The sequence below is a fragment of the Rhinolophus sinicus genome, linkage group LG11 (genome assembly GCF_036562045.2).
Source record: "Rhinolophus sinicus isolate RSC01 linkage group LG11, ASM3656204v1, whole genome shotgun sequence".
Classification (NCBI taxonomy): Eukaryota; Metazoa; Chordata; class Mammalia; order Chiroptera; family Rhinolophidae; genus Rhinolophus; species Rhinolophus sinicus.
In genome coordinates this window covers 62,798,517-62,814,701 of record NC_133760.1, presented here as the reverse complement: position 1 = coordinate 62,814,701, position 16,185 = coordinate 62,798,517, and the positions used below count along the sequence as shown (strand labels likewise).

The window sequence follows — 16,185 nt, the reverse complement described above, 5'->3', positions numbered from 1 at the left end:
CACTCATGAAGTGGTCTCTTGGGACTGTGAGGCTTCTTGACATTCCAGCTTGGGGCATGGTGGTGCCCGTTGGGAAATGAGAGCTCTCCAGGCACTGAAGAGGGAGGTCATCCATTTTCTCTTAATTAACTGGTATTAATTGGCATTCTGATATACACATGAGTCTCTTGTGAGTCTGTGAGCCAGTCTCCCTGAGATCTATCAATTCTGAGAATGCCCAAGATCTCAGTGGAGTTTCTAGATCGTGTACCATGATGAATACTCAAAAAAAAAGGTCACTCCATGGAGCCTCTGGGAGGACCAGCCAACTGGCCTTCTTGGGGCAACATCTCTACTCCATTGTTGTCCCTTTTCAACCTAGAGAACAAATGACACGTGTTTATTGAGCATCTGCTATATGCCTAACATTATTCCAGCCTGTATTGGGTGGCTACAAAAGAGGTGTTAGAAATATCCCTACCAACAAAAAGGTTATAATTTACTTTAGTGAGAAAAGGTGAACAACGAATAAATAAGATTCCGTGACTCCCGCTGTCTATTTCTATCTATAGATAGATATACTGACTCGTGTGACCTGTTAGTTACAAAATTGGACAGTACCTAACACAGTGTCATTATATAAATAAACACTACATCCAAAGTATCCAAAACTTGTAATGGACTATTTCTTTAGCAATAGTAATAAACATATGCTTTAATCCAGGTCTGATCTCCCAAAAGAAGAAATCAATATTTTTTTAGACCTTATATAGCATCACTGGGAAAAAAATCTGGATTTGATTCCAGCTATAAAATTAATGTGTAAATTTAATACCCAGATGCTTATAGTGGACACCAGAAGATAAATTTATAGTTGTGGAAATATTTAGATACTTTGAGCAAGAGTGTTACACACTGAGATTCGTGGCTTATAAACTAACGTGCTTCCTATGAAGATTTCTTTTCTCTTACTTACTTTTTTGTTCATCTCTTTTACTTTTTTTTTCCCCTCTGGAGATTTGACCTTTTCCCCTACACTAGAATTACGTTCTTAGGGTCCCCATGATAGTTTCTTAATTTCCATCACAGTTTAATTGTATCTAGGTACAACAAATCTATATTCTAAAGTACATCATAAAGGTGTAGATTCTGTTCCCACTGGTTAGGAATTATATCCTACATGTACACACTTTTTTCCTAAAATTGTATAAGGTATATATTAATATTTTCACTTAGACCAAAACCAGGGTAATATGTTTTAAAGATGTATTTCAAGCTGGAGGGCAGATGGGCGTTAGAGGCAAGATCCTTTTAATACAGCAACTTTTCTCTCCAGGAAAAGCAAATAGTCTAGCTGGTTAAAAACCCTAGATTTTAAAAAGAGGTTAGGCAGTCTACCTAAACAATTGTTGCAAAAGAGTCTAAATGGAAATGGGGAGCCTTACAGCAAGTTAGTTGGGGTTTGCTGACTCAGACATGACAACATAACTGTTTCTCAAATGCATGCAAACAAGAGTGGGCTCAAACTTTCTCATCTGTCCTCCTAAGATGATAAATGACAGAGGAATAACATCAAACCTCGGAAGACTTCATAGAGGTGGGGCTAGACAGTGGTTCTTAAAGAATCAGTAGAAGTCAGAGATGCAAAGGACTGTAGGCAAAAGAAAAAGGAATAGCTTTGTTGGGTGAAGGCAGAAAGCTTCAGGAAATACCAGGCAAATGGTGGCAGATGCCAATAATTTTTTAACTGAATAGATTTCCCTTTAGGTAAATGTTAGTGTATATTGCACTAATTGAGGATGTGTGTTAGAATACCAGTGGGGATGTGACTCGAGGTCAGGAAACGCTTAAGGGGAAGAATTAGCAAAGGAATGCTGGGACTCGAGGTTTAGCCTTGGGAAGGAAAAAACGCCTTCCTTTTAACTGAACAGTAGTGTCACGATGAGGGGACCTGCATTTCACCATGAAACAAACAGAAGCATCAAGACAAGTGAAAGGATGCCTCACTCCCACACTCTCATCCTGTTTCATCCTAGAACCAAACACACACTATGGTGGCACTGATGGTGACCCCACTGGGGTGGGACGAGACATGGAGTCTGGGGAGAGGAAGGAAAGACGTGTCCAAAGGATTAGCTCACAAGAAAGTGGATTGGACACAAACAAATTCAGGAGACTAGCTGCCTCCAGGTGGACAGGGAGAAAATGCTATTCTAGAAGAGCGCATGGGGCCCACTTACTTTCAAAGCTGCATTCTTTTTTTTTTTTTTTTTTTTTAATGTGACTGCAACATTTTTTTTTTTAATTGGGGAATATTGAGGAACACTGTGTTTCTCCAGGGCCCATCAGCTCCAAATTGTTGTCCTTCAGTCTAGTTGTGGAGGGCGCAGCTCAGCTCCAAGTCCAGTCGCCATTTTCAATCTTTAGTTGCAGGGGGCACAACCCACCATCCCATGGGGGAATTGAACTGGCAACCTTGTAGTTGAGAGCTCATGCTCTAACCAACTGAGCCATCCGGCCGCCCCTCTGGAAGCTCAGCGGCAGCTCGTTGTTTTCAATCTGGTTGTGGAGGGTGCAGCTCACTGGCCCATATGGGAATCGAACCAGCAACCCTATTGTTCAGAGTCACGCTCTAACCAACTGAGCCATCCGGCCGCCCCTGAAAGTTCTGTTTCTTAAGCTGGATGGTGAGCACACAGATGTTTGTTATAGTTTCATTATTCCTTTTAGTTTGTCTAAAAGATTTCAGATTAAATATAATTTTAAAAAGGTACAGAAATCTTACAGCTGTCACCCATGTATCTTCAATCAAAATCTGTGGATGTAGATAGAATCTAATTCACATAAATAATATAATTCTTAGTGCTACTAGCTTCTGAAGGATTACCACAACCACAATTAAAAAAAAAAAAAAGAATCCTCTCTGATGGCTTCTGAAAGTCCGTCTCACATGTGCTCACAAAAGATACACTCTACCACCACGGGCAACCTCCCATGGCTCCTTGCTGCTGGGCTCCTGCCCCAGGGAATCCCTGTCCCCTCTGCGTCATTCGCAGGGGACCCTCCACTGCCACTGCCCTGGGGCCCACCTGACCTCTGTATCAAAGATCCTGTCTCACGCCCTTGTGATACAACCTTTCAAGGTTCCAAAGTGGCCGTGCATTCCCATCCGTCCTTCCGAATTCCCAAACCATGCTGTGCTCTGTACAGAAGTAGGAGTAATGACCCTGTCCTTTGCTCTGTTACTCTCGGTCACCTGGGTACCAAGCCTTGTCCTAGACTCAGCAAACACCTCGCAGAAACAGCCTCAGCTTCTCTGCAGCCCATCTTTCCTCAGGGCATAGATATGCGGGAATGGAGTGGGCTAAGGGACCAACGCCAAGGCAAGGGATAGCAAAGGACTCCCCAGCCCCCACGCCTCTTGTCTCCCTAGGCCCACCCCCCATTCACTCAGTCACACATGCCCAGACGTATCTCAATTCCAATGCTGGGCGCAACTAACCATGAGGCCAGGCTACGGTTCACATCACTTATCCTCCCATTTCAATTCCAGAAAAAAATAAATTAAGTTGGGCAAAGCCATTATTTGCATGAAGCCATGTGCGTGAATTCATTAATGCAGCACCTATTACAGAAGGCCTACTCTGTGGGTACTGCACTAGCAGGGTTAAGAGGAGGGTCACAAAGAGGAGGAAGACGTAATCCCCCTCCTCAAGTTGCTCACAGTCTAGTAACTGAGACAAAAATATGTAAACACACTACTGATGCAATCTATAACCTTGAACTCTGGGTTGCCTCAAAGAGATCATTAGACGGCCCAGGTGTTGGAATTCAGGCAGGTGCTCTTGGAAAGATTTTGTTCTCCCTTGTTGCACTCAGGTTTTGTGTTCCTCAGTTTCCCATTTATGTCACAAAGACCTTGGACAAGACAAATGCAATACAGAGTGTATGCTGGAAGAGTTGAAAAATGGGCTTTGGAAAACAGTATGAAGTTCTCTATATTAAGGGCAAATAAGAACAACGAAAATAGCTTTCCAGATATGTGCTGGAAATGGACTAAGCAACAAGTCTGGAGAAGGAAAACAAAAGAAAGTCTGGATTTAGCACACAAGTGAGTGAATGATCTCCGTAAGAGATGCTGTCGTCAATGTAAAAATGATGTTAGGATGTGTTAACAGGAACATGGCAAGCGGCACTGGGCCTTCCTCCAGGCACGTTCAGCCTTGGTCAAGCCGTTATTATGTTCGATCTTGGTTTCTCATTTGAAGAGTTGTTATAGTTCAGGCTGATAATAAAAGAATGGAAAATGGGCATTGGCATCTAGCCTAGAAAAGATGAGACAGAAGGATGCCTTCATACCTGTGGCCGTAATAGAGATAAGTGGGTTTCTATTTCAGCAACAGGAAATCTAGTTCAATCACAGAATAAATTGAGCATAAGTGTGATTAAACGCTGGGAACTTGATCACAGGATGTCACCTTTGAAGTATAATACTGTAGCTCTGCGGCTCTCAGAGTACGGTTTACTTTCTATCTTGTATTAAAAGTTTTGTATACATATCATAATCTCCCTTTGGGTATGACCTTCTTATCTTTGGATCCCCCCACAGCACTTAACTGGATAACTTGCTTGTAGTAAATATTCAAATAGTGTTCAGTGAGGAGGGGTGAGGTGGAACATGCTGGGACAAAACTGTGTGGCCACCATCGCGGGGGAAATGAGAGAGTAGAGCAACCCAAGGCAAGTGACAGGCCGAGAGAAAGACCAGGCAAAGAGTGGATCAGAGAATTGTGTCAGCAAAGGTTCTAAGGACTCCAGTGAAGGACAGGGTTGCACTGGACAGTTATGAGGAAGGATAAATCATGACCTTCCATAGCAGTCCATAATTCACCCCCCCCCAACTCTCACGCACCCCACCACATATTACTAAAGAAATGCACAGGGGGACCTGCAAAGACGTTAGCAAAGAAGATGGGGAAGGAAAAGACATTACCAGGAGGTAGAAAGCAGAGGAAAGAGAAGAGTCTGTCATTTCTACAAAGGGAGATGGAGAAAGGGAGGAATGTTTCACGAGAAGTTTTCTTAGGAGGATCCCTTAGAAAACAATGTCACAGGACAATACGAAGCAATATAGTTTAAGGGAAGGGGTCCATTGCATGGGGCAGGAGAGGGGTGTATAGCGGGGAGTGAGATGTCATCAGCTGTGGAGGGAAGACTTAAGGGGCCAGGGAAAGAAAGAAAGAGGTTCTGTCTGCAGATATGTAGTGAACCCCTTCACTTCCAGTTCTATCTACCCGTTGGTAAGCAACTGTGTAGGCAAGATCTTTTGCCTCCTGCTAACAGTATAGAGTCTATTCATTTCCTTATAAGAAAATTTTTCTTTCAGAGCCTTTTGAAAAATCCCCCTTAAATTACTGGCACTGTTGCCTCTCAAGGAAGTCGATTTTCCTTGGGTTTAAGTTGCGTTTCTGTAGGAGGTCAGTGGTGTGTGTGTGTTAAGTGCATTAGGGCAGTACACGGGGGCACTTCCCGCATACCTTTCTTTTCCCGAGGGAATCGCTCCAAGGTAGAAGCTGTGCTTAACCACTGCAGACTAAAGTCTGGAACAGATCATGTGGCCCAGTCTCCTACCTCCACGAAGTCAAGTTATTTTTTTAATCATATTTTATTAATAAAGGACCACCCTGTGGTGGGAGCTATTCCTTTCTAGTGCACTGACCTCCATCAAACCTTCCCAGCTCGGAATCTCTTTGGTGAAAACTTAAAAGTATTCAGGAACGTAGGATGCTATGAGGAATTTGAGAGTGGCCCCGGCTTCCGTTTCCCGTAGTAAGAATCCTGAAATGTGATGTGTGACACCTGCTATCTGGCTGAAGGGTGACTGGCCCATTTGTTCATGGTGCCAACAAATGACCATTGAATCGGCTCTCAGAGATACTAGTTTCGAAAGTTGGACTCTGAGAACCCCTGTCTGTGCAACACAGAAAAAGCACATATGACTTTCGGTCTCTGCGGGAGCAGAAAACTGTTCACAAATGACCTTTCGATATGTTTTTCCTAATTCCTCTTGCCTTGCCTCTGCAGCCCCAGCCAGCTGGACCCCAGCGGGCTCCTTGGAAGCTGTTTCTTACCCCCGCCTGCTCGCCTCTCCTGACTCACTCCTCTTCCTGCCTCTGAAATGCATCCATTCTCCTTTTTGTTGGTCTTTGTGTTCTTCCTGTTCCTCACTGGTGTCTGACCAGGTCCAAGACTCACTGTCCTCTTCCCTGTTGTCGTATCAGTACCCTGCTAAGTATCGTGAGTGATGACACCCAGGACTGTTACTATCACCAACTGAAGACAGACAACCACTTCCCAAACACATTCCGTTAATAACAAGGGGCCAACTAAGAGTGTGCATGATTTCCCTCTCCCTCTCTTTACAACTAGGAAAATAGCTTGGTGGCTAGCTTTTAGACAGCTGGCCGTTAGCATACATTTAGTACAGGAATGCAAGCATATTAGCAGAAGATTACTAAATTCTTGCTCTCCTTTATGGAGGGTAAGATGTGAGAGAAAGAGAGAGAGAGAGAAAATAAACTGTCCTGAAAGAACCACAGATTTTTTTCTATGCTACTCTATCTTACGAGTTTATTCTGAATATGCCAAAACTATATTTGCCACCTCAGAATTGGAAATCAGGAGGTGAAATGTATTCCCAAGGTCAAATGAGTACCATAAGTAAATGTGTTAGTTTTCTATTGCTGCTGTAACAAATAACCACGAACTTGGTGGCTTAAAACAGCACAAACTTGTTATCTACTAGAGGTTAGAAGTCTAACACATGGGTTAAATCAACATGTGGGCAGGGCTGTGGTCCTCTCTGGAGGCTCTGGGGGAGAATCCATTTCCAGCTTTCCAGCTTTTGGAGGCTGCCACATTTCTGGACTCTGGGCCACTTCCTGCATCTTCAGGACCAGCAACATTGTATCTTTCTGGCCATTCTTCTCTAGTCCTATCACCCTCAGACCACAGCTGGAGAAGGTTCTCTGACTTTGAGGACCCATGCGATTAGATTGAGCACATCTGGATAATCCAGGATAATTTCTCCATCTCAAGGCCTTTAACTGAATCACAGTCTCAAAGTCCCGTTTGCCATGTAAGATGACATATTCAGAAATTCTAGGGACTAGGACATCAGTGTCTTTGGGAGGAAGATTATCTGCCTGCCTCAGCAAACCCCTGAATTTACTGAAGGGAAAAAAAATTAAATGGGCAAAATTTGGTAGAAAGGACACTAGCAAAATGGCTCAATACAGGTTTCTATCTCAGCTCTGGAGCAATAACCTCATACCAAGTCAGTGGGTATTTTATGAAGGCTTCTTGTGTAAAGACAGACACACGCCTTTTGTGAGTGTCTCACATACGTCACATAGTCAGTATATGTTGGGTGACTATATATATAATCAAAAAGACATGTGAATGTGTATATACATCATGATATATGGATAGTTAACTTTGAAATTCATTAAACCATATTTCCTCTATAAATTATGCCTTTGATGACAGCGTAGTATTTCAGCAGGGAAACAACCAACGTTTTCTAGTTAGTTGAAGTGAAAAGAGCAGTAACCCAACTAAACTTCTTTAAACTGCAGCTGCTGAAATTCTGCTCCATGACGTTGAGCAAATTGTTTAAATGCTCTGCTTCTGTGTCCTTGTTTGTGACATGAGGCTTCAGATGTCAAAGATGGTTTTCATTCTCTGAAGGGGCTCTCGTGTGTGAAGCTGATGGCTTCTCCTGCTGCTTACCCAAAGAATCATCTTAACCTTCCATTGTGAAGCTCTGAGGTGTTCTAGTCATTTGACAGAAAGCCAGTCCCATAAGCAGCTCGGTGCCCCAGCATCCACCTATTCATTTCTAGCTAGAAATAAAGAAACATATTCATAACTCAGGCTGAGACGAGTGTCATCTCCAGATAGAGTCAATATCACCCCATCCTCAGGGGCTGGCATTTGGTGGCTTTCCAAGCGGTTGCTGACCAGGCTCCCTTGTGCAGAGTGGCTGATGAGATTCCCACCAGGGTGCTGTCGATGCTGAGGGGACCCACTGTTGCAGTATTTTCCTAGGCGGGCTGTTGCTCTCATTTCACGGAGGGGCGTGAGCATCAAACACTCAATAATACAGCATAGCATGAATTGGACAGTCTCTCTTCTTCCCTTTGCCATTGCTTTGCATTTTCATATCGTGCATCTTCCCCTGGGGTAAAAAAAAAGGGGAGGGGGAGAGGAGTTTCTCAGATTTGATTTCTCAGTGGGAACTGTTTGCTTTGGAAGCCACCTACACCAATGATAATTGAGACCAGAGCTCAGAATGAGCGCCTGAGAACTGCACCCGGATAAACTAAACTTTTCAGTGGGCTGATTTCCGTTCATCTCCTCAGAAATGAATTGTGTATACAACCAATACCGTCATCAACTATGTCCCAAAAGGCTGAGCACATGGATCAGTGTCTTTTCCTTTGACCAGTTCTCCGGAATAATTATTCGTAATTCATCATATAAAGTCTTCTGCATGAAAGCTACGAGGGATCCTGGCCCCTCTGACCCCGTCATAACATTCTGGAAATCTCCAAGTAATCGGTGTCCTTGACCATCTAAACATAAGGGGCCTCTATTAGAGAGATTACAGTAAAAAATAACAATCAGCTCTCTGATGATCCCATGCAGAGGGAAAGGGTGGGGAGGAGTAGATTTGGCCGAGGACATGCCCAGACTTTCGTCACAGGGACAGACCAAAGTGTTAACACAAAGGGAGAACACGGGAGCATCCTCCACGCGGCTTTCAGCCACAGATAACATGGCACCACGGGGGACTCGGCCCCCGCCCTGACCGCACCTCCAGCGCCCGCCGCCCCTTCCAGCTGCAGACATGCTCGGGGGATCCGGATTGCTGGGAAGACGCAGCCTGGCCGCTCTCTCCCAGTGAGTGCTCACTTCGCCTCTTTGGTTTAACTTTCTGCCTTTTTTTTTTTTTTTTTAACAAAGGAATTGTTGTGAAGGGAAAAAAAAATTGTTTTTTTTAATTGTGGGAGTGGGAGGCCAGAGGAGAAATCAGCAGGCAAAGGATCGCAGCGAGTATGTAAATTTCAGACCTGTAGGGGATTTTCTCAACTTCTGGTCTCCACGTTGTTGTCGTCGTGGCTGTTCTGGTTGGTTTTCCTTGTTTCCACTTGTATGGGGGTTCGTAGACGATGTGCAGGGGTTTATACCTAGGCACCAGGTTTCTCTACTCCAAATAACCGATCCACAAAGCGTTGTGTGTCTGGAGAGTTGCTGTTAATTTAGACCTGAGCCTTCTGCACCGAGTGCCCCATTTGCAGGACTCAGACTTTGGCTAAAGCGCACATTGCCCAATCTTAGAGTCAACAGCCCAAAGCCCTTAGTATACTGACCATCTGACTGTGACAGAGCAAGACTGAGCGCTCATGCTGTCCATCCGGGAATTGTCCAGATAACAGGCTCCGAGGTTTAGGACCCTAAAATCCTGCGATGTTAGAGCTGAAAGGGACCTTTAGGGTGGTTTGCTGTCGCACTCCCATTCTATAGACAGATGGAACGCAGAACAATAACTCAACTTACCCAAAGCCTGACAGTACTCAGTAATGCAGCCAGTATCTTTGTAATCGCAGGCAAGGGCCCTTTCCGCACAGGCGCTAAGGAGTTTTGGAAAACTTACTGGGTCTTGGGAAAAGGTACCATGTACGAAGAAGAACACCGAGTGGCCTTTCAGTACATCGTCCCCATTTTTGAGAGTCTTGGCACTGATTCAGCATGACAGTTGTTCTTCCAGTTGTTCCAGCACTTGTGCAACAGTTAATCAAATAAACAGAGGCACTCAATGGGGTCCTAAAAATGAGACCCATGTCCACTGTATTAGCAGATCTCTTGGAAAACCAGTTTCTGTAAGTGTGGTCACTCAAGGGTGAGCCTTCAAAGGGCTTGTAGAGGTCATCTATATCATCCAGTGGTTATCAAACGAGTTGGGTTTTTCTTTTGCTTTCGGATTTTTTTAGAAATTTAATGATACAAGGAATTCTATTATAGAAAGGAGATGTTCTGTTAAATAAGTGGTTTTGGATCTAGAGCTTTCTCATCCCCACGACACTCCCCAATCACCTCATTGCTCACCCCCACCCCTCTCCCATCCCTTCTCTCCCCACCCCACCCTACCCATGCCACCAAAACTTTCTTGGAATCCTAGGTCTCCGTGGGACAGTTCAGAAACCATTGATCCTATTTCATGCTTTTATTTGATGAGGAAACTGAGGCACATGGGGGCGAAGGGTTTGCCCAGTGTTATACAGCTGGTCAACAACAGAGCCTGGAATAGTAGGAAAAGAGCTCTCTCTCTCTCTCTCTCTCTCTCTCTCTCTCTCTCTCTCTCTCCCTCCCCCCCCTCAACTCCTGGTTCTGAGTTTTTTCCCATTCCATCTTGCCTGTGGTTCTGTCCATTTACTTTCTTTGTATCTCTCTCATTCTTCACCACTTGCTCTGTCATTTCCTGAATTTCAAGAGTTCTTGCCTCCCACCTGGACGATTGCAATTCCCTCTCTTCTGGTCCCAGCCTCAGCCTCTCTCCCTTTTCTAATCTCCTCCCCCCACCTTTGAGGGTAGCGCCCACTCTCCTTAATAAGACATTCAAAGTTCTCCAGTCTGCCTTTAATATTCCTTCCCATTCTGACCTCCCCCTCCTCTGGCCAAATCAGATCACTCACTGTTCCCCAAACTCATCATGTACAAGCCACCTCCTTGGCTCACTCGAGTCCCTACATGGGGAACACCCCAGTTGCCTCAGTTTCCTCATCTGAAATGAAGGCATTAAAACAAGATCACGTTTCTGAACTGTTCCATGGAGAACTAGGATTCCAAGGAAATTTTGATGGAGTGCATAGGGTGGGGTGGGGAGAGAAGGGATGGGGAGAGGGGTGGCTGTGAGCAACGGCCCGACTAGGGAGTGTGGTAGGGAGGAGAAGCTCTGCCTCGTCTGCTTCTGACTTCCTTCCTGTCCTTCAAGGTCTTGATCAGATGCTACCTTCCTCCACAAGCCTTTCTCAGTTTCTCTTTTCTCTCCAGGCTAATAACCCTGTTCACCTATTATTAGCTTTGTACTAAGTAAGTGGTGCTCATGCCTTTCCTCCCCTCAGTAGATGGTAATTCATTTGCTGGCAGGAACCATTTTGAATCTTCGAATCTTCAGCTTCCAGCGCAATGCTGATGCTCAAAATAGATTCTTTAGGTTTCCTGTTATTAGAAAAACAAAACTCAGTTCATCTAAGTTCATGCTTTTCAGTTGAGTCATTTGAATACACAAAGCCTCTGCACCTTTTGGTTTGGAAGAAGTATGAAGTTAAATGCCAAAACAGGTGCCCCACAAAATGAATTCTAAATTCCTTTGCATTTGCATCAGATAATTATCAGTTTCATCACCTCCAAAGCAAGATTGGCAGTGTTTTGTTTTGTGTCTTTTAATGAGGCACATTAAAATTCCTGCATGTCAAGTCCTACACAGAGCCATGTTATTTTCAAGGGCAGGTGTGAATAGCTATTCAGTTCTTCAGAGTTCAAGGTGCTTCATTTGTTCCTAGTAAGATTATCCAGAGATTCTGTCACCTGCAGTCTAATATTTTCACCACCACTTTTCTCATTTCCGCAAAGCCCTACAGTCTTCTTGAGTCAAGACTTTGGGTTTCTTGTAAATATTCATGATTTAGTTCATTAACAGTTTACATTTTTCATACAGAAGTATGCTTTGATATACCATGAGAATGAAAAAGCTTTGTTTTTATGTCACATTTTGAAACAAATGTGGAAGTGTGTATAAATTTTAAAACCATAGAATCAAAGAAACATAGGAAATTATTTAGTTCATCCCACTGTTTTCTGAGGGAACTAAGTTAAAAGCATGGCAGGGAAATAAATAATTGGCATAATTATATAAGATTCAGCAGAAATGAGAGAAGAAATGTACATAAAAATGTTTGGTTTTGTAAAAAATATAGGAATACTTGGTTTATCCAATCTTATTAGAGAACGTAGCATGACAGTTGTACAGCATGCTAAATTTTGTAAACAAAGGAAAAAAAGAAAAATTTAATAGAAACTCTCTCTTGCCCTTCTTTAAAATAAACATTACAACACATTTGAAACACTTTCCAATTACTGAGCACTGTCATTATGAATACAGTTTTTTAAATCAGCTGGTGAAACTGGATAAGGCTCCCAACCAAAAGTGGGTGCAATTATGATGTGATGTCCTTCGCCTTCTTATTTATATCTTTTTATCTCTTCTAATTGCTGTTAAAGCACCCACTTCTAGTGGTTCCACTCTCTCTTCTGCTGTAGCCAAGGATATCAGCGAACCCCTCTTGTTAGACTTGTGTTCACAGTGAAGAGCCGAAGTGGAGGACCCGTGAGGGGCCTTTTCTCCTACAAAGTAAGGGTCCCGTGCATTGTGTGACTGTCGGTTTGGGTACCGTATGGGCCTTTTTTGCTCCTTCTGGGGTTCAAAGATTGGTTTTCAGTGATGGACTTTTCTGGACCTCTTGTCTGGTTAAAGGTGAAATTACTACGTGCTATTTATGGATGACAAATAAGAAAGAATGGCAGAGAAAAGGCAATTGTTTTTGGCCTGCAGTGAGAACTCTGTGACTAATGTTGCTGAATTGCTTGTGCGTTGGTGACTAAACCAAATCCTTAGGCAGGTGGTCTCGACTTGCCGCGTGTGTCTTCCTGGCCACCTGGCCACGGTCACACGGGCTAGGTATTTGGTGGCTCCATGCCTTTCTTTTCCTCCTTGTGGATGCTCTTTGCATTGTTCATTTCTCTTTCCCTCTCCTTCCCTTTGACCTATTTCTGTCCTTGAAATGAGCCCTCATTTTATGCTACTTCTCACATCCCTCCCAGTCCCCACCAAATGGCTTTCCAGCTGCAGGTCTAACCGCAGCAAGAGGAACGGGGGATGGAGAGGGGCTCCTCTGCCATCTGGAGGCTAATTTGCTCCTGGTCGTCCTGACTGGACCAGTGAGGATGTGTTTTTTCCATACAAATGCAGCTTCAGTGCTTGGTACGAGCTTCAAATGTATCTGGGGTTTGAAAAGGTGGTTGGTTGTTGGCTGGCCTGAGATCTCAGCTGCCGTGTAGAATGGTGTTTGAAGTTCCAAAAACTAATTTGCAAATTAAGGTCTTGGAAACAAACTTTTCATAAATGTAGGACTGCCTGGATTCATTTCCCAGCCTAATTGAATTTTTTAAAAGCGCCTTAAAAAAAAGAATCTGTAAACCTCACCCATATCTATGCATTCATTCAACAAATATTTATGGAGGGTTTCCTGCTGGCCTAGGCACTAAAAACATAAAAAAGACAAAACACAGACTCTGGCTTCAAAATTATCTTCCATCTTCCTCCCACACCTACCACCGTGGCTGCTCTCCGACCCCGTACAGCCACCGGATTGGGTGAGCTGCCTCAGTATTTTCCTGCTTTCTTTTTTCCCCCGGTCATCTGAAAAAAAAAAAAAAAAATACAGGTTTCTTTTAGCTTAAGTTAAAATAACCTTAAGATTAATAAACACAGCTATTTTGTGACTCAGTTTTACACACACACATGCGCGCACACGCGTATTTGAAACAAGTATTTCATAAAACAATGCTCCCTCTTGCTCTGTACAATGAATGCCCTGTGATATTTTTGAAGTTGTACCGTAGATTTTGTTTCCGCTCTATCCTTAATGTATACAATGTGATGATTTGATATATATTGTGAAAGGATTCCAACCATCGAGTTAATTAACACGTCCATCACTTCCCATACTTACCTTTTTTTTTCCCTTTCTTTTGGTGAGAACATTTAAGTTCTACTATCTCAGCATGTTTCAGTTATATCAATGCAGTGTTATCAATTATAGTCACCATGTTATACATTAGATCCTTAGACTTGATTCGTCTGAAAGTTTGTGCCCTTTTACCAGCCTCTTCCTATTTCCCAACTCCCGGCAACCACCATTCTAGTTTAACGTTTTCGTTTTTAACTCCATACAGTGATATCATACAGTACTTGTTTTTGTCTTTCTGGCTTTTTTCACTTTGCATAATGTCCTCCAGGTTCATCCACAAATGGCAGGATTTCCTTCTTTTTCAAGGCTGAATAATATTTCATTGTGTGTGTGTGTGTGTGTGTGTGTGTGTGCATTTTCTTTATTCTTTCATTCGTTGATGGGCACTTAGGTTGCGTCCATGTCTTGGCTATTGTGAATAATGCTGCAATGAACATGGGACTGCAAATATCTCTTTGAGATAGTGATTTAGTTTCCTGCTCTTTGATATTTTGTATACTTTTCTATTTCGTTAAAAATGGTGGTCATAACCTACTGAATAGATTTCAGGAGCTGCACAGTGAAGTGTGAAAAACCACTGAACATATTACACAATCTTGGTACCTGGTTCCTGCCTTCAGACCAGCTTAGGAAGCTCTGTGAGCTGGTGAGCACACGGGCTGCCTGCCACAGGGGTCAGCCTGGTGGTGAAAGAAAGGCTTTTTGGGTGGGAATCAGAGGGTCTGGATTCTGGTCCAGCTCCTTTAATAGTTAGCGCTGTGATCTCCAAGTAGCCACTTCCTCTTGCTGCAACACAACCATGCAGTGGAGAGGCCCATTCCGCTCAGTGTAACTTGGAGGGTGGCAAGGCCAGCCATTAAAATGCCATGCATTCAAGTAACTGGGGAAATATTAAGTACAAGATCAATGCAAGCCATTGTTCAATAACCGTCTTTTTCCCAATTAAAATTTAATATCAGAGGAACAACTTGGAGAGACCGTTTGTTTTTCAGAGAGCTGGGAAAAGATCCTTGTATGGGCTATATGATTATGCAACTTCACAAATGAAAATCTCCCCATGGCATTTGTTTGTGATGTCGTAACTAGGTTTGTATTTAAGAAGCTCAGCCAGGTCATCCTCGCTCGTCCTCTGCCCTTAAATACTTCTTCTGGTTATAAAATCAAGGAAGCAACTAGGTGGTCGATGGGTTTTTAACGCGTGAGCCAATTTGGGAAGGAGTATGCTTTGCCTGATACTATCTGCTCTAGCCCGTTGGATGAATAAACACTGACTTCCACTGTTTTTAAGACCACTTTTATTAAAAACAACTGACATTAAACAAAAGTAACTAGTACAGGAGATGCTTTTATTAAGAGGGGTTTAAAACAATAAACTTCTAGAGAAAGGAGGGGACTCTTCTCATTGATCTTCACTTTTTTCTTTATAATTTCAGTCATAGCCTCATCTCACACAGACATTGATTAGATTGTTTTGTTCAAGTCCTGCTCTTCCTAGTTAGGTCCCGGTATTTTAGTCTGGTATTTTCTATGCTGCTGAATTCCTACTCACGGGCTAACCCACACATCTGTGTCTCAGAGGCTCACTCTGCCTGTACATTAGCTCTCGGTGTCTTTTCTTTACCTTTCCATGACTGCTTTCTGATCCTTCCAAGGAATGCCTACACTCGTCTTTTCTAGGACTCAATTCTCCAAATCACTCTAACCTTTCCTTTTTGTATGTAACAGAGGTACTATAAAATAATAATATAATAAAATAAGGACTATAGTCACCCCAAAGAGGAAATAAATTTGCTACTTTTGTCCTTTAAAGCATAATAACACTCTTTACACAGATCAAAGATACCCCACCAATGGCCACAGCTCATAACTACTTTGCGTGGTTTCCAGAGAAAAATACATAAAACGCACAAACCTTAAGCAGTTTTTAAAACCTAGCTTTAATGTGATTTCACGACATTGGTAGCTTTGGGGTACATCATTTCCACTGCTATTGAATAAATTGTTATGATTTATTTCATTGAAAAAGATCATGTTCACACAACTTTTTAATGAGTAAGCGAGACGTCAGGGGCTTAGGGACACTGAGCCATTGGAGCAAAAGGGATGCTTTAAAGAGGAACCTAATGCTCACCTCTGCCATGTCACAGGTAGCCTTTCTGGAACGAGCAGCACTGCTGGTAGGGGAAAGGGTCTCAACACTCCTTCTATTGGCCAGACCCACCTTCATAGTCCTACGTGGGCACCTTCTTGACAGATGAGAAACTACAGCCAGATATCCTGACTCCCACATCTGTGTTTAGACCTCACTCATTACTAGGTGTGTGACTTGAGC

General features: G+C 43.2%; 1 protein-coding gene across 10 annotated transcripts in view; it reads left to right on the top strand.

The window, feature by feature from the left end:
• Window positions 1–16,185, top strand: part of CALD1 (caldesmon 1) — a 194,696-nt gene that overhangs the window by 119,541 nt on the left and 58,970 nt on the right. The window contains exon 1 of one of the 10 annotated variants that reach the window (XM_074315352.1): window positions 8,753–8,943. The exons of the other annotated variants lie outside the window; for them this stretch is intronic. Coding sequence (XP_074171453.1) covers window positions 8,891–8,943 — 53 coding nt within the window. The 5' untranslated portion in view covers window positions 8,753–8,890. Of the gene's footprint in view, window positions 1–8,752; window positions 8,944–16,185 lie in introns of those variants that run through there. 10 annotated transcript variants of the gene reach the window in all.